The 23987-nt window shown below is 43.5% G+C and overlaps 1 protein-coding gene across 2 annotated transcripts in view; it reads left to right on the top strand.

Annotated features, from left to right (window-relative positions):
• Window positions 1-23987, top strand: part of Tbx15 (T-box transcription factor 15) — a 117755-nt gene that overhangs the window by 87783 nt on the left and 5985 nt on the right. For both annotated transcript variants that reach the window (XM_085677926.2, XM_085677924.2), the window contains exons 6-7: window positions 1751-1815; window positions 15815-15912. In XM_085677926.2, coding sequence (XP_085534052.1) covers window positions 1751-1815; window positions 15815-15912 — 163 coding nt within the window. The remainder of the gene's footprint in view (window positions 1-1750; window positions 1816-15814; window positions 15913-23987) is intronic.

Genomic DNA, 23987 nt, shown 5'->3' with positions numbered 1-23987 from the left:
CAGAGAAGCAGTGGCACTCTTTAAATTCAATACAGTCTTCACATGGCAGACACTGGGCTTCAGAAAGGCGAACCTCTAGGCTCCTGCTCTCGTCTATAAAATAGATGTAAAATTGCCTTCGCTACATTATTAGCACACCATTCTAGAGGCAAGGAATGTTCAGGGAGCAAACTAACCTGGAAGCCAGCTTGGCGCTTTCAAGTCAGAGTCTGCTTGTGAGAATCTCACATTGCATTTATTGCATTTTAAAGACATTTTAAAGTCTGCGGCGGTGGGAAACTCCTCTCTGTCGAGGTGAGAGGGAAGACGGTGTAGGAAAGGACTTTCGTTGTCTTCATGAGAATGCGTTTGCAGTGAGCAGCAATCGGAGTCTGCCTGTAAAGGGCGAGATTTCCATATTTCTAGGCTGGCTTTTCAGAGTCTCTTCCATTCTTTTGAGCTCCCTAGCCTTCAGGTTGTGTAATAAAGAATTCGGAAGACGTGCCTTTTGTGGAAGGGGAACTTGGGGAGTCCTGACTAAATTACCCATTTCTCTTTCAGCGAATCAGTGTGGTTGCAGAGTATGGGACCAAACACTCTCTGGGAATCAGGAGCCTAGGACCCCCAATGAGATATGGGAAAAGTAATTTCATAAAGTGTTTTCAAATTAGCCTGAAATTTCAAAATTTTGACTTAGTCTGAGATCTAGGAGGAATCAACACGCTGCGAGTCTCTGTACCTTTATCTCAGAGAGCCAGGTCTTGAAGAATGTGTATAATTTAATTTTTAAGATGGGACATAAGGCTTACTGGCTTCTGGAAGCCCGAGTGTCTGTGTCTTGGGTAGAGCAAGTCATTTACATCTGGTTCAGACATAATGGTATCAGAAATGCCTCCCGTGGCCAGGACTGGAAGCAGAAACACTAGCGCTCATATGGAATATGTTGTTCAGGCTTTTTCTAGTCTAGAAGCATTAGGATGATATGTCCAACTGTGTCAGGGTTTACTGGGACTAAGAGAGGATTCAGTGGACTCTGACGTACTAATAGGAGGCTTCTGAGGACCTGGCCGAGAGGGTGGCCCACGTGTATGTGCTGGCTTTGTTCACTTGCTGATGAGTCTTGGAGACTGAATGAGGTGCAGTTCATGCGGCCCCATTCAGTTTCATATTTGAGGAAGCTCCCTACTTTGGGTAAAGACTGAGCTGCTTTTTGTGTCATTTCTATAAACTTTTCAGGTCATTAAAAGAGCAATTTCTGGTGGCAGGAAAGGCACATGTTATGTTACGTGAGAAATGCAGCCAATTATTTGGCTCCCTCAGGCTGAAGCTGTCTGTTGGTCGTTTGCGGGACTGAGTCAATCAATGTAACCACCTATCCATCACGCATTCACTTGCACAGTATCTGTCTGACAAGTGTGCCTGAAGTGCCTACTGCGTGTCACCAGCAACGGGCCTCGCCGTCACTCATTTCCTTTCTCTGTGTCTGTATACACAAAATGTTTATCATTAGTTTAGGGTAAGAACAGGGTGTAGGAGTGAGATTCCAGTCACACAGAGGGCAAGTCTTGGTTGTCAGAAAGAAGTGAGTCACACATCTGGGTGCCAGGCCCAAGCCCTATGTCAAACTGAAATTTAAATCTCTAACGAAAAGGAAACGAAATGAAAACAACAGATGTTATTAATAGAGTGAGTTTTTGTTAATTTTCTAGGAGCAACACAAAAGGAAATTGGTTAATATGAAAACAAGTGATATTTATCTGTTTATTTCCAGATCACCAGATTAAAAATTGACCGAAATCCATTTGCTAAAGGATTCAGAGATTCTGGAAGAAACAGGTAAGAGCATCAGGACAGGAGACTCACAAGCTTCTTTTCTTTTTGAAATTCCTTTTCCCTCATCTCATTGGTGGCTCTTGGCTCCTGATGTCCAGAGAGGGCTTAGACATTCTGCAGCCACGTTGACTCAGGGGATGAGAAATTGGTGACTTAACTCAAGAATCCCCAACTCTGCTCCCACAAAACGCACGCCTCCCAAATTTTTTCTTACACAACCTAAATTTCCATACCCAATCCTTCATGTTGTTTTACCCCCTACCTTGTCCTGTGTGATTCAGTCCATGGGAAGCAAGTCACATGATCACTTATTGTTATTGATGGATTGGTGCATTTTTCTGGTACCTGAAGGTGAACGTATTGGCTGCAGTGGTGTCTCAGGTACTTTACACTTATGAAAAATAAAATATTCCAGAAAATTACTACCTTTATGAGTTGAACTTTGTGAAAAAAAATGTAATTATTTTATCCCCAGGAAATACTCCTCCAAGTCATGTACACTTTTGGCTTTATTAAGGGGGAGTGTTTCTTTCTTTTGTTCCTTTTATAAAAATCCTTTTTCTATTTTTTGAGATAACTATACCATTTCCTCCCATTCTTTTCCATCCTCCAAGTCCTCCCATGCACTCTCCCCTTGCTCTCTTTCAAACTCGTTCTTCTCTTCAATTGTTGTTGCATGGACATGCATGCACACACATGTGCACGTGTGTTTGTGTGTGTGTTTCATTGCTGAGTATACAGTCTGTCTAATGTTGTGTGTATGGATGTTTCCATGCTGGCCCTGCGCTACTGGGTAGCCGAGTGATGTGCTCCTCTCTGCAGGAGGACTGGATCTCCCTCCCTCTGCATTCGCCATTGGCCTGTGGTTCTTGATTCAGGGCTGTGAGCATCCCTTCTTCCCCATCAGCATGCCTACTTGTGTCATCCTTCTTCAGGTCATGTTTAGGTAGCTACGTTGGTGAGACTTCATGCATGTCGCTTCTTTGATATCTCTAGGAGAAAAGCTCTCACAGCAAATTTCCTGTTCCTCTGGCTCTTAGAATCTTTCAGTCCCTTTTCCAAAGTGATGCTGCCTGAGGCTTGGGTGTAGGAGTTGGGTTGTATATGTATCAGCTGGAGCTTGGTCTCAGAACTCACTCTGTCTTTCGGTCAATTGTGGTTTTCCATGATAGTCTCCATCTGTTACAGAAAAGGGATGTTTCCAGTGATGAAGGGGAATGCCACCTTTCCTTATGACCCATGCCATCAGTTCTAGGAGTTGCAGATGTTCGCAGGATCATTGTGTCCGGTTGTCAAATGCCTTAGAGACTGTACTGGTTTTCTGACCAATAATGCTTTCTTCTCTCTAAATGATTTCCTACATAAAATGCAAATCTGTCATCTATAGAAAATTAGGAGACATCCGAGATGGCTAGGGGAACCAGACATAGCCACAGTCTCCAATTAGGCAAATTCATCAGATACCCACAATACAGGCTGAGCTAGTGTGATGCGTCTGTCTGCTGTAGCACAGGCATTGCGACGCGATTGACTTTCATCAGGACCAGACTTCTTTCATAATCTGCAAGGATGGCTTTACATCTGGCCAGCAGATTGTCAGGAATTATCTTTGGTATTCTCTCTCCAGCAGTTTTTGGATACACCAACAGTTTATATTTAGAACTACTCCATGAAATATGGGATGCATCATTTAATCAGGCACTGCAGCGTGAACAGATCCCATGTGTGATGGTGTCTACCTTACAGGAAAGGTGTGGAGAGCGCGTATGTCTAGATTTGGGTAGGGCCATTCTATAATGTATACATGATGACTGAACTGCATCACGGCATTTGCTGACTGTGCCTTCACCGAGCAATACCTCAGGATGCCGTAGACATATGTCTCAAACCACCTCTGGTGATCATTTCCCCCATAAAATGCTTTACAAAAGTGCTTCTTTACTAAACTCTTAGTTTATGTTCATCAGTCATTTAGGTTCCCATAGACTTTGCTTGTCTCAAACTCTGTAAGGTCACACCCATTGAGTAATATAAAATTCAGACAATCTTCCCGTTTTTAGATAACAGCATTAAGTACTGTGTTCTAGATCACAGTCAATGGTAAAGCACTCTAGACCTCAGGGAGCAAGTGGTTCCTGGTCAAATGTTTTTCTGTTCCACAAAGGCCTTCATCTTCAAAGCATCGCCTGAAAAGAACAAACAGACATTCATTCTCTCTCAGACGTCCCCCACCATGAACTCATAGCCCAGGTCACAAAAGCGTTTTCCTTTTCTTCGTTTCTAAGATTCTGCACTCTGAGCTTCTTGAAGACCTAGTTAATGGCAGGGTGTTAAAAAGCGATATTAGGCTCAGGCTAGGTAGGCCGTGTATGGTAAGGGTGTTTGAAACCTGGAGTTTGGAGCCTGTGGATGGCTTTTCAGGGTTCTGCGGGCTCCTAGTATGTAAGTGTGACTGCATACATGGGCAGCTGTACATTTTTAAAATAAGCCTGCCATGTCCTTTTTATTTTTAGAAGGTCTTATCTCCCAAGGTAAGAATTTCTGTTCTATACTCAAATATATGTCTCCAGGGTCAGACACGCCCATGGTATTTATTCAATGATTCCTTCCTTTTGGAGGAGGATGGTCTCTAGTAGTGTTTAGCATTTGTTTATTTTCTTACAGATGCTTAATGTACTGCTCTCCTTTTCCTTCCTTTGTCTTCCACGGGAGTCCTTGCAATCTGGAGGATTTGGTCAAATTACTTTACTAAACTTGGCTTTAATTCCTCAGCTAGTACTTCCTGGTGATAGCCACCCTACTCTTGGAAGCTACAGTAGAAGGCGTACACCCCTGGAGATTGCTATCTAGAATGTTCATGCCGTGTTTCAAAGAAAGCAAGAGAAATATGCCGATTTTCATGTAAGACAATTCAGTCAGGTCGAGAGTGAGTCGAAGCTGTTTCTAGAGGGTGGCTGGGGTTAGTGTCGATGACAAAATGCTATGACTCAGGTAGGGGGTTGCAGAAAGAAGGTGTGAAGAGAAATATGTGTTTGCTATGTTTGACTCTGAAGGACGCCTGTGGCTCCAGAGCGAGGCCCTGTCTGTAACTGCACGGCAGCATGGGGTGGAAGGTGCCCAGGTATGGCAAAATAGCTGTGCTGACCAACACTGAACCTACGCTTCAGGAAGCGGAATCCACTTCCACACGGAGACTGGGACTGCCAGATATTGAAGGATTTGCCACTGGCCAGGGAGTTCTGAGACCCTCTTAGCTGAAGCCCTGAGGGAAGGTCCCCCAGGAGACTAGAGAATGTTGTGCTGCCTAGGAATATACTTGAGTTTTTGCCATGCTTGGTGGGTTCCTCTTCTCTGGAAGACTCCTTCAGAGTGGAATTAGGGGTAAATCAAGGACAGACGGCTGGCACAATAGTGCATAGCTCTGAAGTCAGGCATTAGCCCATCTACCATCTTAATGCTTAATTTATTATAGTGTGAAAATTCTTTCTTTCTTTTTTTTTTTTGTTATACAAAGCCTGCAAGCCACGTTTAAAAAACAAAAAAGGGTGATGGAGTCCTGTCATTTGTGAATCAGTGGAACTGAAGGACACTAAGTGAAATAAGTCATCACAAAAATCCAAGTGGCACGTTACATACGCAGAACTTAAAATGGTTGAGTTTTGTAGAACTGAGAAGCAGAACAATTACTACTGGGAGTCAGAGGGAGAGAGTGAGGAGGGGCAGGAAAAGCAGGATGGTAGATACCAAACTGCAGTAGAGAATAAGGTCTAATATGTCACAACATTTTAGGATAACTGAAGCTCACGGTTTATCATATTTTTTTTAAATAAAGATCTAGAACAGGTTAAAACTTCCTGATCCAATGGAATGAAATGCTTAAGAAGAATGAAATCTTGCCCTGATCTGACTATTGCATACTGTGCTCCCATGCTGAGTTATCAGACTGCAACACATAAACAGCTATACACTATGTGTCAATTAAAAAATTTAACCCCACCCCCAGAGGTTACTTTAAGGACCATTAGTAACTGTCTCGGTTCACTACAAAGGAACACTTAACCATTTGGAGGCTCATCCTTCACTTTTCTCTGATTTTCAAGCCTGCATTTTCCAAAGGTTTGAGGCCTGCCGGAGGAAAGCAGTTTTTCCACCACCGCGGAGCAAAGCTGCAGTGCTGGTGGGCAGCCATGTCTGGCTGACGTCAGAGCTGGCCATCCCATGCTATGATGCTAGCTAGCATGCTCTCCTTGTCTTAACTCACCTTCAACAGATGCGGAGAACAGAATCCTTCCTCTAAAACCATTATCCAACCACCCAGAACTGTTTCGGTCTCCAATAAGGCCACCTGTGCATTCTTAGCCTGTGTTTGTAGACCACTGCTCACAGCTTCACCGTCTACTTCATCCGCCCCAGAAACAAGGATATTTTATCTGGAACACAAAACCAAGCCAGACCTCTCTGGCAGGTGAAGCGAGAATGCACTCTCTCGGTGTCTTACAATAAGGTTAGAGTGTGTGGCTTTTCTTTCACTAGCACTCTGGGAAGCTACATTACAGTGGACTTGTTAAGGCAATTATAAAAGTTTTGAATGATTTTTCCTCTTTCAGGAATTCAAAATTACCCAGTTGTATCATTAGCTACCTAGTGATTTGATTCTCACGAGTTGATCGCAGGATCTGAAGTAGGCGAGAACTTTTAATGTAATTGTGTAGATGGAAAAGATGGATGGGTGAGTACACGGAGAACCTGGTGGTTCTGCGCTAGCATCAGGACCAGGGTACCACCTTCTGAACAGCATCCCATCTGGGGCCTTTCTTAAGCTAACACAGCTCTTCTCAACTCCTGCTTCCCCCATGCATTTTAGACATCAAATGACTCATGGGAAGGAGCATGGCTTGATGAGCTGCATATAAATGTTACTAAAACATACGGATTACATTTCCTTTAAAAACACATGGGCTTAAAAATTAGAGGGGGAAAGTGCTTGGCCAATGTTTTTGGTTTCGCAGAACACAAAACATTTGTGGAATACTTTGGAGTCACGGAGTTTGCCAAACCTCAAACCAAAACACGTTCAGGTTTGTCGATCTCAATCCATCCCAGCATAGTCCAGAGGCTGGAGAAGGGAGGAGAGGAAAGATGGGAAGGATGCAACCACCCACTGCACTCTCCACTGATGCCTCTGGCAGTGCCTCTCAGCCTGGGAGGCTCTCACACCGAGTCCCAGCAGAGTGTGGTCCCGATGATAGGCTTCTTCTGAAATATACACACGAGTCCGGAGCAATGACTGAGCCCTCCAGCGGCTATTCTTTGCCTTCTTAAGAAAAGAAATCTCTGAGAAGAAGGGCTCCTGGCTCCTAGAACTGTCCTTTCCTTCTGCTTCTCAGAAGAATCAGGGACTGATGTAATGGCTGGGTCCTAAAGGAAGACCCCCCGTACCCCAAGAATCTGCCTGCACGCAGAGTGCATATCTCAGGCTTCTTGTTGCATGGCACATCTAGCAGAGGAGGCCTGTAGAATTGTGAGTCAGTGCCTTCCAGAGGAGTCCTGAGCCCTTCCTTCAGCCCTACACTTATGCCACGATCTCCAGACAATTTTATCAGCCATGAAATTGGTATTTTGATCTCCACTGTGTTAGGTTCCTGTGTCTTTCTCTTGACTGAGTCAAGAATCCAGACCTGTATTTTTTTCAAGTTTAATTTTTTAGGTATTTCTTTTCTCATGGTGCCAGGGGTACAGAATGGAAAAGTAATTGTTCACTGGTTACCAAACAGCATTGTTGAGTTGGAGATAAACTGAAAAGGGAACCTAAGAAAGCCTCATTCCAACCAGTGGCAAATCAAGGAGACCAGAAGCCATGGCCTAGGTTTAGATGCCAATGGAGAGGGAATGATGAGTTAATGACTAGTTAGAAAAGCTAAGGGCAATTAAGATGCGTGTCTGAGCCTGTTTACTTCTGTTAGACTCTGATTTGACCACATCGTTGCTTATATACACACACAACCAGGGGACATATGATCTGCCTAATTTCCCCTATCCACGTGTTTCTTATATCCCTGGAGAAGGACACTCACAGAATTTCAGTGTCTGTAAGTCTTAGACAAGGAGGCAGAGTTAAGGCAGAGTGAAGTTTGGTTTGGTTGAACAAGATCACTAGTAGTTATCTGAGAAGTGAAATATGCCTTGGGGAAACATGAACCAAGGGCAAGAAAAGGGTCATGAGGCCGAGGAGAGGTGGCACCTTTGCTGTCTCACCACCCAGAAGTGGACTTGGGAGACACATCTTCCCTCAAGAACCCTCATTGCTCAGCTAGAGGGAAAGACAGCTGTTCAGATGCTGTCTGTTAGGAGAAGCCAAGGAAATGGAGGAAGAGAACTCTGTGGGTCTTCCAAGCGCCATCTGATGTGAAATCCTTGGCTCTTAGAGGTGGCTGCCCAGACTTCACAAAAGGCCCAAGTCTGCTTGGTGAATTCTATGGAATTCCCAGAGGCTTCCTCAGAAACAAACACATTCATAATAAAAAAGAGAAGATTAAAATTAGGATCTGCCTGGGGAGTGAGAACTCCTTTTATGAAGTTTTCTTAAAAGTACTAGATGGTGACAGACTGGGTGCTCCACGAACACCCTTCATTCTGCCTCTGACCTTGGATTTGATCTTTACCACCAGGTCCATTGTCTCGATGGCAACTGAAAGCCTCGTGATTTCCTTCATCTGTGTCTAGCTGGCATGACACTCTAGAAGTTACAGCTGATGATCCCATGCCAGGTCCCAAGTAGACCGACCCTTCTGTAGCCCTTGGAGACGTACAGTATTTTAGGAGGATATGTTCTTCTCTGTGGAGTTCATCATTGGAAGTTTGAGTCAGGGCACATTAATTCCAAACTCAAGAGTAGTCTGTGAGGGGTCACGTGTCATGGAGGCCGATTTACACATGAAAGTAGTTTCCTCAGCAGATTGTACCTCATAGGACCTGCAGAAAGGGACAAGGTACAAGAGGAATTCTGGATCTGTCCCTGCTCTTCGGATGTTCTGAGCCAGCAATACGATTGCTCTGAGTTGGTTGGTAGAAACCTTTTTAAGTTTCGTTCCTTTTTAGATATTTCAGGGATGGTAGGCATTGCAGCAGGAGAGTGGGTAGACTTGCATGTTGAAAAGGATGCCTAGTAAAGTCACTTCTTCACTAAAGAAATTGTTCTTGAATAGTGGTAGAGAAAATACCCAAGAGTAAAGATTTTCCTAAAACCCTCTCTCAGTACCTGCTGTCCTAAGGCCCTGCCTGTAGAGTGAAGAACGATTTTCCCATTTTGGACAGGACCCTTTCTCTGTTACAGGCCCATAATGCTCAGTAGAAAGAGGAGTGTAAAGGGAGGGATTTCCCAGTTAACCGAATGGAGAGACAAAGAGAAGTCAGCTATACATTAACCCCCAACCTGACTCATCTTTGCTGATCTAAAATGGCTTTCCCTGGAGAATTGGAAAGAAGGGACCAGTAGATACACTCTAGCTGACACCTGGTGACAGAGTGCTCTCTCCGAGACAACTAACATGTCTTGCCTGCACCTTTAGTTGTCTGTTAAGTTAAACAGAAGAAATGGCTGTTTAACAGTTAAAAAGACAAAATGCCACTGACTTCATAGAATTCAATCTTACAGTTATTTCCAGCCAATCAATCGAAAGTCTAAACTAATAGGAGTACTTATTTCATCTTTTGGCTGAGGTCCACTGTATTCATTTTTATCTCGGAGCTGAGGTACCCTCCCAATGCTTCCCTTCACATGGATGGCAATCTGCATTTGAACTACTGGCGTCAGGACTTGCAGATCCAGCCTGTCACAGTGTCCAGAGAATGACTCCCCTGTCCTCTGTAGGCCCAGCTGGGCAGGCAGCAGAAACCAAGCCTCCAACCACTTCTGGCTCCCCGCTGTTCACGAGTCTCAAGTAGCACGCTTCGAGCCAATGAGCTGACCACTTGCCTTTTCTCAACTGTCAGTGTAGCCCAAGTGTCCCCCTCATGCTCAATTGCAGTGTTTTCGTTTGTCCCCTCAAGGGTCATTGGCTGCAGTTTCCCAGCCAACCTCATCCTGCTCTTTCCTGGCAGCCTTTCAGGCCCCTGTAGATTTTTGCATACTTTCTTGTTATCCCTGGCATGGGTGACTTCGGCCATTCAGCAGGTCTAGGGAAGCAATCGGTGTTGGACTTCGGAGGGACGGTTGCATCTGTCGTTCAAGGTAACTGGCCCTGTTCTAGCTGCTGGCAGCAGCACCTCCCGTGGGCAGTTGTGTTTCTCCTGTTCACCAGAGCCTTAGCTGCCTGTCACGTCCCATGGCGTAGCCTTTTCGCCAGGATTTAATACTTTTCTCGGCCTTATTACGTGTTCCTCCTCCCTTGTCATGAACTGTTTCCACCATTGTCCTCCTGGCCATACGGACTTGCCAGGGAATGTTGGCAATTGTTTTATTATCTATGGCTGCTGCTCAAGGATGGTGTCATTGAACACCGTGGCGTCTGTTTTTTTAATGGCGAGTGTATTGTAGCCGGAGATATCGGCAAGATAATGAGGCCTCCAGGGGCGTGAGGACACGCTTTTGGTTTTCTGATGAGGAAATGAGAAGTGGAATTAGGTAACACGGAGCTCCTTCCCCATTTTGCCTCCAGCCAGGAGACTGAGTGGACTGGGAATTTCAGGGAAGTCCGACTGTATCTGCTAGACCAGGCTGCAACTCGAGCAGAAGGACTGGCTTTCTTTTGCTCGAAGGCTCGAAGTGGAGCAATGTTGACATGGCTTTTATTTTGCTTTCTCACTTGCCTTGAGAAGTTTTGTTTTCAATCAGGCTGTGTTTATTAAGTTACCATATTGCAAAATAATACAGATTTCTCTATCCTAAAACTAGAGAGACATAGGCCTGAAGACGTGAACATGGCTTTGCCCAAAGGTGCCTTAATCAGAAGCCAGGCAGTCTATATTTAGAGTCTATGCTCTTAACTAGAATGTTCACCTGTCCCTTGTGTGGTGTTCCGAATAACAAAGCTAGACTATTCCAGTCAAATGCAAAGGAACTTATTGTTTTAGCTAAACTGTTTAGTGTGGTTACAATTTTTGATTACTCTTGAGACATTGCAAATGCCCAGGAACTGCGATTACAACTTATCTAAACTCTAAGAAGGACACTGGAAAGGGAACCTCTTGGGACCAGCAGGTGATGGACAATTTTCATTCAATTCCAGTCAATTACATTTCCATTGGTTACTCATTCTTCCAAAGCCAGCGAAGGAGGCTTACTGACAGCAGCTTTGTCATTGTGTTGATGAAACTGCTGTATACCGAGAAGCCAAATTCCACATGATAAGTTTGTCCTTAAATTGTAGAATTCAGATTTGAGATCCTTTAGAACATATGAACAAGAAATGTGTTAAATAACTGGAGGTTGGAACTGATTCTACAAAGTAGTGAGAGAGGAATGTGTGGAAGGTTCGACCTGTCTGTCCTCAAGAGAGCAAGGATAGATTAAAAGCATTGAGATAGGCTAATCAGATCTGGACTGAAAGTCCATTTTACACCCCCCCCCCCCGTACACAGAGTTTCAATAACACCATGAATGTGCCCAGAACACACCTTCCTTTTCACACTGCTAAGTCTTTGCACACATTGTTGACTCTGCTGTAAAAGCTCCCTCTTGTTCTAGGTGGAAGGTTGCTGAGAGGGTCATTTAATATTTAGGTTAAATAGGTGACCGGTTGTTGAATCTTCCTCTAGTTTCCCAGATCTATTAAATACTTCTTGCTCAAGGCTTCACAACACCTCTTTTATATCTCCAGTGTATCTGACAGTTTGTAAAACGGTCCCTTTCATGTTGGTTTTTTCTCTCTCTTCTTCTCTTTATTGAACACAACACTCCTTAAGGGCAATAACTCTGTGTCTGTTTTGCTTTTATATCAGCTAAGACTTTTTTTTTATAGTCTGAACACTCCTTTAGGCTTTCAAAATCCCTGCTACCTTAGGATACTTTTAACCATAGACTTCCTTCTGTTGAGAGAGGAACATTGGCCATCTCAATCTATTGCATGCGCTCTCTTGTTTACAATAATCTTGTCACACCGTTTAGGGAGATGTCAAACTTAAGAAAAAGTAGAGATAAAGAGAAAATAAACAGACAATGACGAAGAAGTAGTTTCCTATCTCAAGGCCAGGATAATGTGAAAACTCTGTTCAGTGATTCCTAAACAGGATCACAGATATTTTAATGATAATTATTACAATTGTCTCGTATTTGCTGAACTTCAAAAGAAGTCTCTCTTCCTCTCTCTTTTAAATGCAGTTGGGAGGATATTTCTTTCCACTCTGGGTTGCGATTCCAGATCAGTTGATCTTGAGGCACTATTCATATGTGAAGGAGATCTTTGGCTAGCTCAGCCTCCTTCCTCTTCTTCCCTCAGCATAGCCTTTGGCTTGGCCAAGTTGAAAGAGAATCAGCTTGGAAACCAGAGAGGAAGTTACAGCCAAAAGACTGAAGAAAGGGGGTTTAGATGTGGCCTCTGCTGTCACTGGACTAACGGGGGAAAAGGCAGCAAGAGGGAACAATTGCCAATTTGGCTGTTTCTGATCGGAAGCTCCAGAGAAGACGCCAGGTCTCTGCTGTGCCACAGCCCACAGAGGCCCACCATGGGGAATGTGTTAACCGAGCACTACCCAACACAGCTTTTCACACGTGTGAAATAATGAGTCCATTCTGTAAGGCTTAGAGATAAAAATTCGCAAAATTTGGGCAAGATAACAGTGAACAAACATTAGCTAGTGCTAGTACAAGATGCACCTGGAGTAGCCACCCAGCAGCTTCACAGGTCGTTGACAAAGACTCTGAGAGAAGACAAGTGTAGAAGTGCCCAAACTCTGACAGGGTGCTCAGACTCTATGGAAGGTCAAAAAGTCTAAGTCCAGGACAAAAGAAGCCAGAGGGAGAGGGAAACCTTCTGGAGACCTTGGTCCAAATAGACAGAAGTCCGGTCAGACAGAGAGGAAAAGGCTTCAAACTTTGGCACTAGAGAATTCTTTCTACCTTCAGAGATTTTACTTTTCATACCAAGTTGGTTTTAAAAATTTTAAACCAGGAAAAAAGAATGTGTACTAGTTAAAACTTACGAACTAGTTCCTCTATTTAGTTAATCCAACACGTGTCGATTGAGAAAATGGTCAGTCTTGGTAAAATTATAAAATAATGACACCTGTTTGCTAATTCAGTGCACATGAATTGAGACATATGATACATCAATCATTATGCTAGGCACTTGAGCTAAGAAAAACCTTGGATCTGAATCTCTTGAAGCACATACAAGCGAGCTGTAGAAAGAGTGGATTACTAAATTGTTCTGAGATACATTACTGGTGATTTCTAGTCAGTGAAGCCGGATAGAGTTTGAGACAAATAGAATATAAGGCATATAGCAAAAAACGGGATTAATTTTTCTAAAAAGGGGACTACTCAGAATCCTAAAACAGATAAAGTTATATAAGTGCTTGAGATTCCTACCATACTATATAGGAGAGTATATACTAAAGGCTAGTTTATAGTTTTCCTATACAGTAAAAATCTATGGAAGATATAGTTCAACAATAAAATGTGTCTAATAATGGTATCGTTTGTGCCTACTTTTGGGGAACTATAAATGCTATCCCTACTTCTTTGCCGTGAGAATAACCCTTGCTATCTGAACTCCTGGATGGCCGTGGGTGCATCTATGGATGGCATGCTGGATTCTTAGGCTAAGGAACGTCTCCTAGAGGAGGGTGTGGAAGACAGAAGTTTTGTCAGTGATGTATGAGACTCTCATTACTTCACCAGAGGATGGAATTTACACCAGAAATTTCATCCAACTGTCAGAAGCAGCTTAATAACAGATTGAACAAAAACTCAAAATGTCTTCCCAAGGAAATGCACCAATAGAGGCTGGATAACCATTGAAAAAAAATGCCAGAAGAGATAGAATACACATCTCTGAATCTTTTTATGTTTTAAATCTATGATTCCATCACTTTTTTAAAAAAGTTAAATTTGGTAATTGACACATAGTCATTATATTATACTATAAAATTGACTGCACAAATAAAATAATCCATTCCATGCCATAGCGTTTGGAAATAGTATTATGAAAAAGAAACCAAATCTACTTCTACTTACTAAAAACTACAGTGTTGGCATTATACTGCGGTACTGCTGAAACTTCCCAGTTTCCTACCACGTTATTATGAAACGAGACGGGATTGTTCTTTGTCCTTGAGCTAGCTTTTGTCCTCAATGCTGTACACTTGCTCCTGGAAAAGATGCACTGGAAGGTGGAATAATAAACCCTTGCCATCTGCAGTGAGCCTCCTGGACCGTTAAAGGGAACCCTAGGCTGTTCTGGTGGGCTGCCAACATTCCAGGACAAAGCAGTCAGATCTAAGCTGGGCCTATCTATTTCTTCTATCCACCCAGGCTCAACATGGCTTTATCTGCCTCTCCCCTTATTATTCTGAACTCCCTTAATTGCCCAAGCTCTTTCTCTCCACAAATAGTCCCACGAACTGTATTCAGCACCAATGTAGACTGATGGTAGAGATCTCGTCTGCTCCTGCTTCTCACAGATTAACAGCTAATAAACACCATGCACTGCTCTCTCCTGTGAACCTCTTCTTAAAATACAGAGTTCGGTTTGCCAGCGTCAGTGTATTTAAAGCCGCCTAGAACCAGGGAAGCCTTTAGAAAGAGAAATGTGCAAGCAAAGCCTACCCAGAAAGCTAAATTCCCAACACAGAGAGACTGTCCATGCATCAGTGGCTCCTCTGAGAATGCCAGGCTGGGGGGATGAGCATCAGTTAAAGGGAGAAGGTATTTGTTTTCACTTAAAATAAGACTTCTCACTTTATTCTTAGCATATAACAGAGCTGAGCAAGTGGATTACTTAGGTAGCAGGACAGAGAGCATAATTTCTTCAATAGGAAAGATCTATTTGCTGAGAGGTACATCATGCACTTTGTGATGGCGTCACATGAAGAGAACTAGGCCATTGTGATCCCCCTTCTTCTTCACAGTCCCCCAACCTCCACTTCCTGACACAAGTTTTAAAAGCTTTTAGCTTTTAGCTTTTAGTTTCAAAGCTTTTAGCAGAGCCCCAAACTACATTCTGTTCTGAGGATGTTGCATATCATGACAATATCCTGGAATCCCTAGGCAGTTCTTTCAATATTTCATATAGGGATGCAGTTGAATGATAAAGAAATAGTATGCATATAGTCCATTTTACAGAGTGCGCAACGTGACTAGACCAGACGCTGTACATAAATGTAATTTTAAAATCGACGTTTTCTAAAATCTAAGTTTATGGTTTCCAAGAGCCATTTAATTATTAGGTTACAAATGAAGATAAACATTCAGAGATACAGACTATTCTTCTTGCCTGTTGTCTTTTTTCTCTTTTCCTTTGGGTGGATATTTCTCACTACGATAAAACTCGAGTGCACTTGTTTCCTCCCCTCCCATTTCTGCTGTCCCGCCCTTTGTTGACTTAGGACCTTTGAAGTCACATCAGCCTGACAACTTCATTGAGCCTTCCACACTCTGGATGTGGAGCTGGCTCTGGGGCAGGATGTGTCAGCCATGGTGAGGTCATGGTGGCGGCATGAGAAGCAGTCGATGCTACTCTTTGCTCAACTGTACTCGTGATAGCCTTGACCTTAAATACACTGTATTATCATGCCCATTGGACCTCTTTGGAAGGAAAATAGAAGTTGAGTTTCATCACGGTTAAGGACTTTCTTGTGAATGATCTGAATTAGTTCCCTTTGTTCTTCTTCCAGCAACGTAGCACCATCCAGACCTTGTACTTTCCCAGACAGATTTAGCCTGGTGGTGTGTCTCCCAGAGGCTGTGGTGTGTCACCCATCAGACAACTCCCCTTGCAACTTCAAATATCAGTGAATGCTTGGGATTGCTTACAAGTTGATTTTCTGGCTGTTCTTCTTCCAGAACTGGACTTGAAGCCATTATGGAGACATATGCATTCTGGAGACCTCCCGTACGCACCCTGACTTTTGAGGATTTCACCACCATGCAAAAGCAGCAAGGTAAGGCTCTGGGCAAGGCCTCTGATCTGCCGAGGACAGGGGATGAGGGGAGCTGAGCGGAGTATGGCACAGCCAGCCCTAAGCCAACCCAGCAGTTGCATGGACTCTCTGGGAACAAAGACAACCTATAGCTTCATGAATAACAAAAGCACCACCGGTCCTGTACATGAGTTGGGCCCAGAGTCAGCCTGCCATTTGTATTCAGAATTCCTTCCTAAAACCATAGATTTCAGTGATAGTTCCTTTTCTTTGCTGTTGATAACATACCATGATCAAAAGTAACTTCAGGAAGGAGTTTTCCTGCCTTATTGTTTCAGAGGGTTGAAGTTCTTAATAGTAGAGCTGGCAAGTCATGTGGGCAAGATCGAGAAGCGAGTCTATCAGAAGTATTCCTCATTAAAATCACCACACATGGCTCCGCCCTCCCTCCTTCCCTCACTCCTTCCTTTATCCTTTCCTTTATTCCTGCTTTCCCCTCTCCCTCCCTTCCTTTCCTTCCCTTCCTTCCCTCCCTCCCTCCCTTCCTTCCTTCCTTTCTCTTTCTTCCTTCCTTCATTCCATCTTTTATTCCTTCCCTCCTTCCTTCCTTTTGTTCCCTTCCTTCCTTCCTTCCTTCCTTCCTTCCTTCCTTCCTTCCTTCCTTCCTTCCTACCTTCCTTCCATCCTTTCTTCTTTCCTTCATTCCGTCCTTCCTTCTTCCCTCCCTGTGGTACTAGGAATCTGCTAAGCAAGCACTCTGCTGTAAACGACATCTGCTGCCCGCTAGTTATTTATCTACAATAACGATTGCAATTGACTACTGCTAAACCGTCTCCTAGGCCTTGCTGTTGGAAGCGACCATCATGATATCTTCATTTCCTCCTTATGGAAACCTCATCAGTTTTCTTCTAGTTTTTTAGTGACAAAGCTTCAGTTCTCAGCTGAATGAAATGAGGCCTCACATGAGAAGGGGCTGCTTCAGAGCCCCCTAGAACTTTGCTACATGTAAGCTAGCCTTTTTATGTCTGCTTGGAACTACAGTCCTGCCTCACTGGTGGGTTATGTGGACTTTGCCCCACTTGTTTGTGATTTTTTTTAAATCAAATTTCCAATGTCCCCTCCTTTGTAGCTCAGGCTGGAAAACTTTGATGAGGTGTGCAGAAGGCTCGGAGGATTTCAGCTCCATGTCAGTCCAGCCATGTTCTGAGGCCCGTTCACCTGGGTTCTTAAGCTGAAGTCTCCCAGAGCATAGGCTGGCTTGTCTCCTTCTCCTGTCTTCCTCTTCCAAAAGGTGACACTGGGCAGAATGTTCAGATTGAGTTCATTCGTTTCTGGGAAATTCTCAGTATTGACAGAAGCCTAATGTTTGAATTTCTAGTTACTTGGGAGGCCATTCCAGGACTTTATATCTGACGCCATAAGCTCTTCTCAGGGGAGAAGCTAATACTTTGCACACTGGGGTTGGTTTGTGACCAACACTGCTAACATATTTTGCACTTTCAAGATGGATATAATTAAAGCCCAGACTCATACAGGGTGCCTCCCGGAACAGCTGCTCACAAGGCTGGGGCAGGAAGTTCACAAATATAAAGCCTGCCTGGGTTACAGAGCAAGTTCAAGGCCAGCTTGTAAAACTTAGTGAGAGCCTGTCTGTCCCATTTTGTTTCTGCGGCTGTCCTACTAACTAAGAGGACTGTGGAGAGGAAAGGGCCTATTTGCGGACAGATGTCCATCATGGTGGAAGGGGACTCGAGGCAGGAACCTGGAGGCAGGACCTGCAATAGAGACATGAGCACTGCTTTCTGGCTCACGCAGAAGCTCATGTTCAGTTCTCCTTATCTAACGCAGGACCACTCCCAGGGCTGACACTGTCCACATTGTTCATGAATCAAGAAAATGTCCAACATGCTGTCCATCTGGTGGCAGCAATTCCTCAGCTGAGGTTCCCTCTTCGCAGTTGACTTAAGTTTGTGTCACGTTGGCCAAGTTAATCAGCACCCTGAACCCTATACACAAGTAAAAGGGGGACTAGGGGCTCAGTTCAGTTGTGGAGCATTTGTATCGGCTGCTTGAGGACTCAGTTTTAATTCCTAATCAGCAACATCACTCAAGTTGGACATTGTGAACCAAGTTCTCATCGCTACTTCCTCCTAGTGCTGGGATCTTCTCTGAGTTTCTCAGCCTTTTTGCCACCCAGGTTTTCTTCTTGTATGCTACTGAAGAGCATGGTATATTCTTGTAAATATTAAATGAGGCCGGGTATTTAAAATCCTAATAAACTCTCAGTGCATGGTAAAGAGTCATCAGACCTTCGCGATCACCATCACGCTTGTCCTCATTTCCACTTCCTTCGTACAAGGGTGTCTGATGTGAGTGGGAACTTGTTTTTCTGAGATATGTATTTGAAACATGATTAGGCAATAGCTCTTGACAGGGCTCTGTGAGAGCAAGCAAGCCAGCAGTTCCTTCTCATTCTTGCATGGTCCTACCACATCCTGGTAACCCATTCAGATTTGAATCCATCCACAGACTAAATAACTGACTCGGTCAAGAACAGCATGACCAAATTGTTCCTGGAAACAAACCTCAAAGACGCCTGAAAACGTGCTCTACTAGGTGTGTTTAATCAATTTGACAGCTGGGATTATTGATCTTCACACTTGGTGAAGGTGACTAAGGCAATAGAGACAAAAACCTAAGAATCCAGGCCTATTATAGCCAAATATAATGTGATCCTGTGGTTCTCTGATGGATATTTTAAATAACGTTCATGTCTTGGTTTCCTCATGCACGCAGCTGAGATATCTGTGTGGCAAAACTGAACCTTGGTGAGTGGAGAGCCAAGCCATTTGGCAGTTGTTCCGCTGGAAGGAATGGTTCGGGCTGCACCACAGTTAGCATTTTGCCTTCCTCTGTGAAAACCCAGAGACCGAGCATTTCAGAAGCGTCTCTTCTGCTCAAGGGCCAGCCGACTTCATTATAGATTTCAACGCTGTTGGATAATTCAGTGTTGGCCAGATAGTAAAAGCTTTAGAATTATGGTGGGTTCCTGTTGGTGACCCACTTGACTGGAAGTAGTTAGAAGCTGGCTAGTGGAGGGGATTATACACTTGACAAATCATATCGATTAAATATTGAGGGACTGGAGAGAAGGCTCATCAATTAGAACATGTACTGGTCTTGCAGCACCATGTCATGTGACCCACAACTGTCTATAACTCCAGCTCTATGAGATCTGATTCTGATCCCAAGAGCACTTGCACACACATGAGCACACACGCTATCTCTACATATACACATGAAGATAAGATATTAAGAAATACTGAGAAAATAGTTCAATGGACATTAATTTTTGAAGTTATCGCAATGATGCAAAGATGGCTGATTGGCACAGATCCCTTTGAGTGGAAGGACAATGCAGCTCCTCTGTTGCAAAATTATCAAAAGCGCTGCATGTAATTGCTTTCCAGTCATGTGTGTAGGTATATGCGAGACAAAACATGGATTTAATGTCTTGCAGTTAGGGTTTTATTCCTGGACTGTCTCAGAAGTATATATAAATATTCTGAACATCTGAAAAATAAACTTCAAGTTCAGAATATTTCTGGCCCCAAGAATTTCAGGTCAAAGATACTCAAACCTGAGGTTGATAACACTTTGTACACTTACTCCCTAAAACAGTGGTTCTCAGCCTTTCTGACACTGTAATCTTTTAATACAGTTGCTTTGTGCTGTGGGGACCCCAACCATAAAATTATTTTCATTGTTGCTTCATGACTGTAACTTTGCTACTGTTATAAATCATAACGTAAATATCTGATATGCAGGATATCTGATCTGCAACCCCTGTGAACAGGCCATTCGGACTCCAAAGGGGTTGAGACCCAAAGGTTGGGGACCACTCTCCTAAACTCACTTAGACTTAGTGTGTTCCAAACTGACCTAAGAGCCTCTCCTGAGAGAAGGATGCCACATTGGCCTGTCATCTGGGTGTTTCTCCCTGCGTCACCTCATAGCCTATTGCCAGTGCTCTTGAATCTGTCCGCATCTCTAATCTCCCATGCCACCACCTGGCTTTGATCTGTCACCATCCCTTACCCGGCTGCTTATGATGTCCTCCATAGCATCCCTGTTCTGTTCCAAGACATTCTGCACGTCATGCTTCTGGTCCGTGTTTCAGAACAGACATCTCCTCATACCAACTCTAAGTCCTAACGTGCTTAAAATTTTAAGCAGCCACAATTTATTTTTGTCCCCTTGACATAGATCACTAGACCTCTAAAATAGAGATTCGATAAGCGGGTCCCTTCAGATAAACTTTGTACAGAAGCACCTGGGCTTTGCTAAGTGCTCAAACAGGATCCCTGTATCCTTTAGCCTAACCCACCTCCCCTCTGCTCCTGAATCATCGTCTCTGCTTTCATTTTTCAGACCCGCTGTGCTCTTCCTGGTCACATGCTGCTTAGAGGGCTGATTTTCACTCACTTGCTTTTCTCGTATGGTCCCTGTTTGAAATCTCAGCTCAAGTAGCAGTTGGCTAAAGTCTTATAGGGCAGCCTCCTACTTGTTTTGCTCTTCATTTAATATCTTTTACTGATGCTTCCCTCAGTACTTTCCCCATTGGGATTACATTCCTGGGTCCAGACACTACACTCAGTTCACACTTGAAACTCACGTAGCGATGGAATGAGGACACAGACTCTCATAGGTGCTATAGTAGGGGAAAATTGTTAAGGTGCTTGTTGGGGATTCCTCAGCCTTCTGCTCAATTTTGAAGGGAAAAGAGATTAGTGAAAACAAGAGAGAATTATAAATAGCAAGCAGTTGGTGGAGGAAGGGATGGTGAAAAACTGATTGATAAGAAGTTCAACCATTCCATGGCACTGTAGGGAGACTAAGGACCACATTAATGTACTTTATATTATACACTAAAACAGATTATTAATTTTTAAAAATTAGGTTCTTATTTAAAAGAAATTGTATATTTTAGTCATATTCTTTCCCTTCATTCCTCCCAGATCCTTCCCATATCATTTCCTACCCAAGTTCATGTTCTTTCTCTCTTCCTCCCTCTCATTAAAAAAAAACCTTCCCACAAAGCCCCAAAAGACAAAGGAAAATCAAAACAAACAAATAAAACCCAGCAAGACCAAAAACACCCAAACAAAGTAAATGTTTGAGGAAATATATATCTTAATAATGATTTAAAAATTATAGACTATAGACACATATCAAAACATGGTGTTCATGTTGGTGAACAGAAAGAACAGGAACGGGAAGAGATGATCCATGTCTGCAGGAGATGGACCCAGAAGGAGATGATGTCACCATCATCCTCGTCATCTACAACCCTCCGTTATCCCGGGCTGCTCAAGGTCACTCTGTTGAGACGCTGCCATTGGTTATTTCTATCTTTTGAAAGAACCACTTTCTTTCCATCTTTTAGCTGTTTGGCCGTGCTTCATAAACCCAGCAGAATGTATCACCTTGAATTGTAATTTGCCTCCTTTTGTCCTCATATCGTTTGTGAGTTTGCTCCAGGGTTCCAGATCCCTTTCCTGTTGCAACAATTTCACTGCTGTGTTTGCATTCATCTTTCCCATGGACTTAGAAATATTTTTAAAAATTCTCATGTTACGTTTATCTTGTGTCTGTGTGCACACTCCCTCATACTCATATACCACATGGTGCACGCAGAGGTCAGAAGACAACTTGTGACGTCTGTCCTTTCCTTCCGTCCTTATGCCCTGGTAATGCAACTCAGGTCGAGGCCATCAGGCTTGGTGGCAAGTCCCTTCACTTGCAGAACCATCTTGCCAACTTTTAGACTTTTTTTTTTAAAAACAGTGTCTGTTTTTCAATTTTCGACACTGCATTCCTTATTTGGTATAAATATGCATATATGAAAAGTCATCTTTTTGAAAACCACCTGCCTGTGTATCCAGTTGTTTAATTTGATCTTATTGAGGAGAACTAGGGAAGAGCAGGAACTCCTCTGATTTGGATCACAATTTAAGAGACTGCGTATACTGAAATTAAGGCAGGTAGCTCATCTCATATATAGATATGTATATATTTAGCTGGGCCAGGTATCTGTCTATCTGCAGGCACTCAAACAGTTCAAATCCCTTGTTACTGCTGGTCATGGGCTTCACCCCTAACTTCCACCCGACAAAGGGTCCATAGACCTTCCCCTGCACTCTCATGTCTATGTTCTTCTTCAGATTTATTCTAATATTCTCAGACCTTCAGATTCACAGAAAGAAAAAAACCCTCATAGAATCAGAGACATTTATCAACTAGAATTTTTATGTAAATATAAAAAACCCGAATAGCAAATTATAAAAGCAAAACTCATTGACTTGTAAAACGGGAGGGATTCAAGCAGTTTCTTTAGGCAAAGCCTAAGTTATGGACTCTAGCCAGAACGCGCCCCATTTCTTTCCACTCTGCTTTCCTCCACGGTGACTTTGGTTTCAATTGTCCCCTGCGATAGCTTAGAAAGTATCCTTGGCCCGAGATATTTTTTACCTTCCCTCTAAAGTGAAAGGGCATGTGCCTGTGATCAAGGGGTTTTAGCAAAATCTCACCAAATCTCTTTGATTCTAATTGGGTCCCCTCAGAATCAATTACTGTAGCGGTAGGGGAAATACGATACTGCGCTCTCCAGGCCAGGTACACAGGCCTTTCCTGGAGGTGAAGTGGGAGAGGGGAAGAAGGCTGGCTTCCCAGAAAGCAAGCAAGCATTGTTCCCCAGAGAGAGACAGCTAAAATGACAATAACAACAGATGCATGTGACGAGACAGACTGAAAACGAGTGTGGGAAGCAATGAGGGAGGCGAGGACATGGGGATGGAAGGCCCAGGGAACGGGACAACATCGGACCGGGTACAGAGCAGAGTGAGCGGTCGAGGGTTTTCTAAGTAGAATACATTTGGAGCTATGGAAGGGATGAGGGAGGGTTCCATCTTTCTCCGGTGGAAACCAGACAATTCCTCGTAGGACCGTGATGCTCACTCACATTTGTGTCCTGAGAAGAGTTCTCATTTCAGCTGAGGGAAATTTCTCAGTTGCCATGCTCATTAAACTTTATGGCCTCTGGGCTTCTGCACTGGGGATCAGTTCATGGGCGGCTGCTGTTTTACCTCTTCCATGTCTGAGTACACCGGGAACCAGCACTTGTCAGGGACAGATGGCATCAGGTTATAGGGAGAGAAGAGTCTCGCCATGAGAACAAGTAATCAATTACATGGAAATTTATTCTTTCTTTACCCAGATGGGGTTTTATCTTTGTGTGTGTGTGTGTGTGTGTGTGTGTGTGTGTGTACAGCACAACGAAATAAACTCCAAAGGAAGTTGTCTGTGAAACCCCCCATGTTACAATCTGGAAGTGATCAATTTAAAGATGCAAAAGTCAGCAGGTTTGGTATTCGGGATTTTTACGGACACATTTAACTTGTCTTCATGGTACACAAGTGTATTCTAGGTTATTGTCCTCATATGGGCTCACCGCTAAATATGCATTCTTGGTTGTTTTGGCTCTTAGCCTTGAATACTGGCACAAGTTAATGTTGCATATGTATCTTAATGTGTGCCTCCTCACTTCGGTCCCTGAGTTAATTATGATGTAGGGAGCTGGGAGGGATGGTGGAGATGGATTCTGGATTACCTACGAATATGAAGTTATTAATGTCATTATGTTTTAATCCTGTCTTAGAAGTGGGCGAGGCTCTCTGAGGACAATGGGTTACTTAATTGTATTCAATCAGTTCTGCTTTGCTTGATCCGAGAAGAAATAGAACCACGGAAGAGTTCATTTTCCTCCTGGGCTCACAGAGTAGGGAGGAAGGGCAGACGGTTCAAAGAGGAACTGAGTACCTTTGGGAACATGGCTCAGGTGTCCCAGAGCTTTCAATTCACTATGTGCCTCATCATTCACACCACAGAGGTTCTTTCAGCCTGAAATATTATGTCAATACATCTTGTGACATCATGCCCATTAGTGGTATAGAAGCCATGCTCTCCCCGGACAGAAGCCAACATGTGGGAGCCATCACCATAGGAGTGAGCGTTCTTCAAGGTTTCTTTCCCATTCT

Source organism: Myodes glareolus, chromosome 17 (genome assembly GCF_982192425.1).
Source record: "Myodes glareolus chromosome 17, mMyoGla1.1, whole genome shotgun sequence".
In the NCBI taxonomy this organism is placed as follows: Eukaryota; Metazoa; Chordata; class Mammalia; order Rodentia; family Cricetidae; genus Myodes; species Myodes glareolus.
Note: the sequence above shows the minus strand (reverse complement) of the source record. Positions and strands in the feature narration are given on the sequence as shown.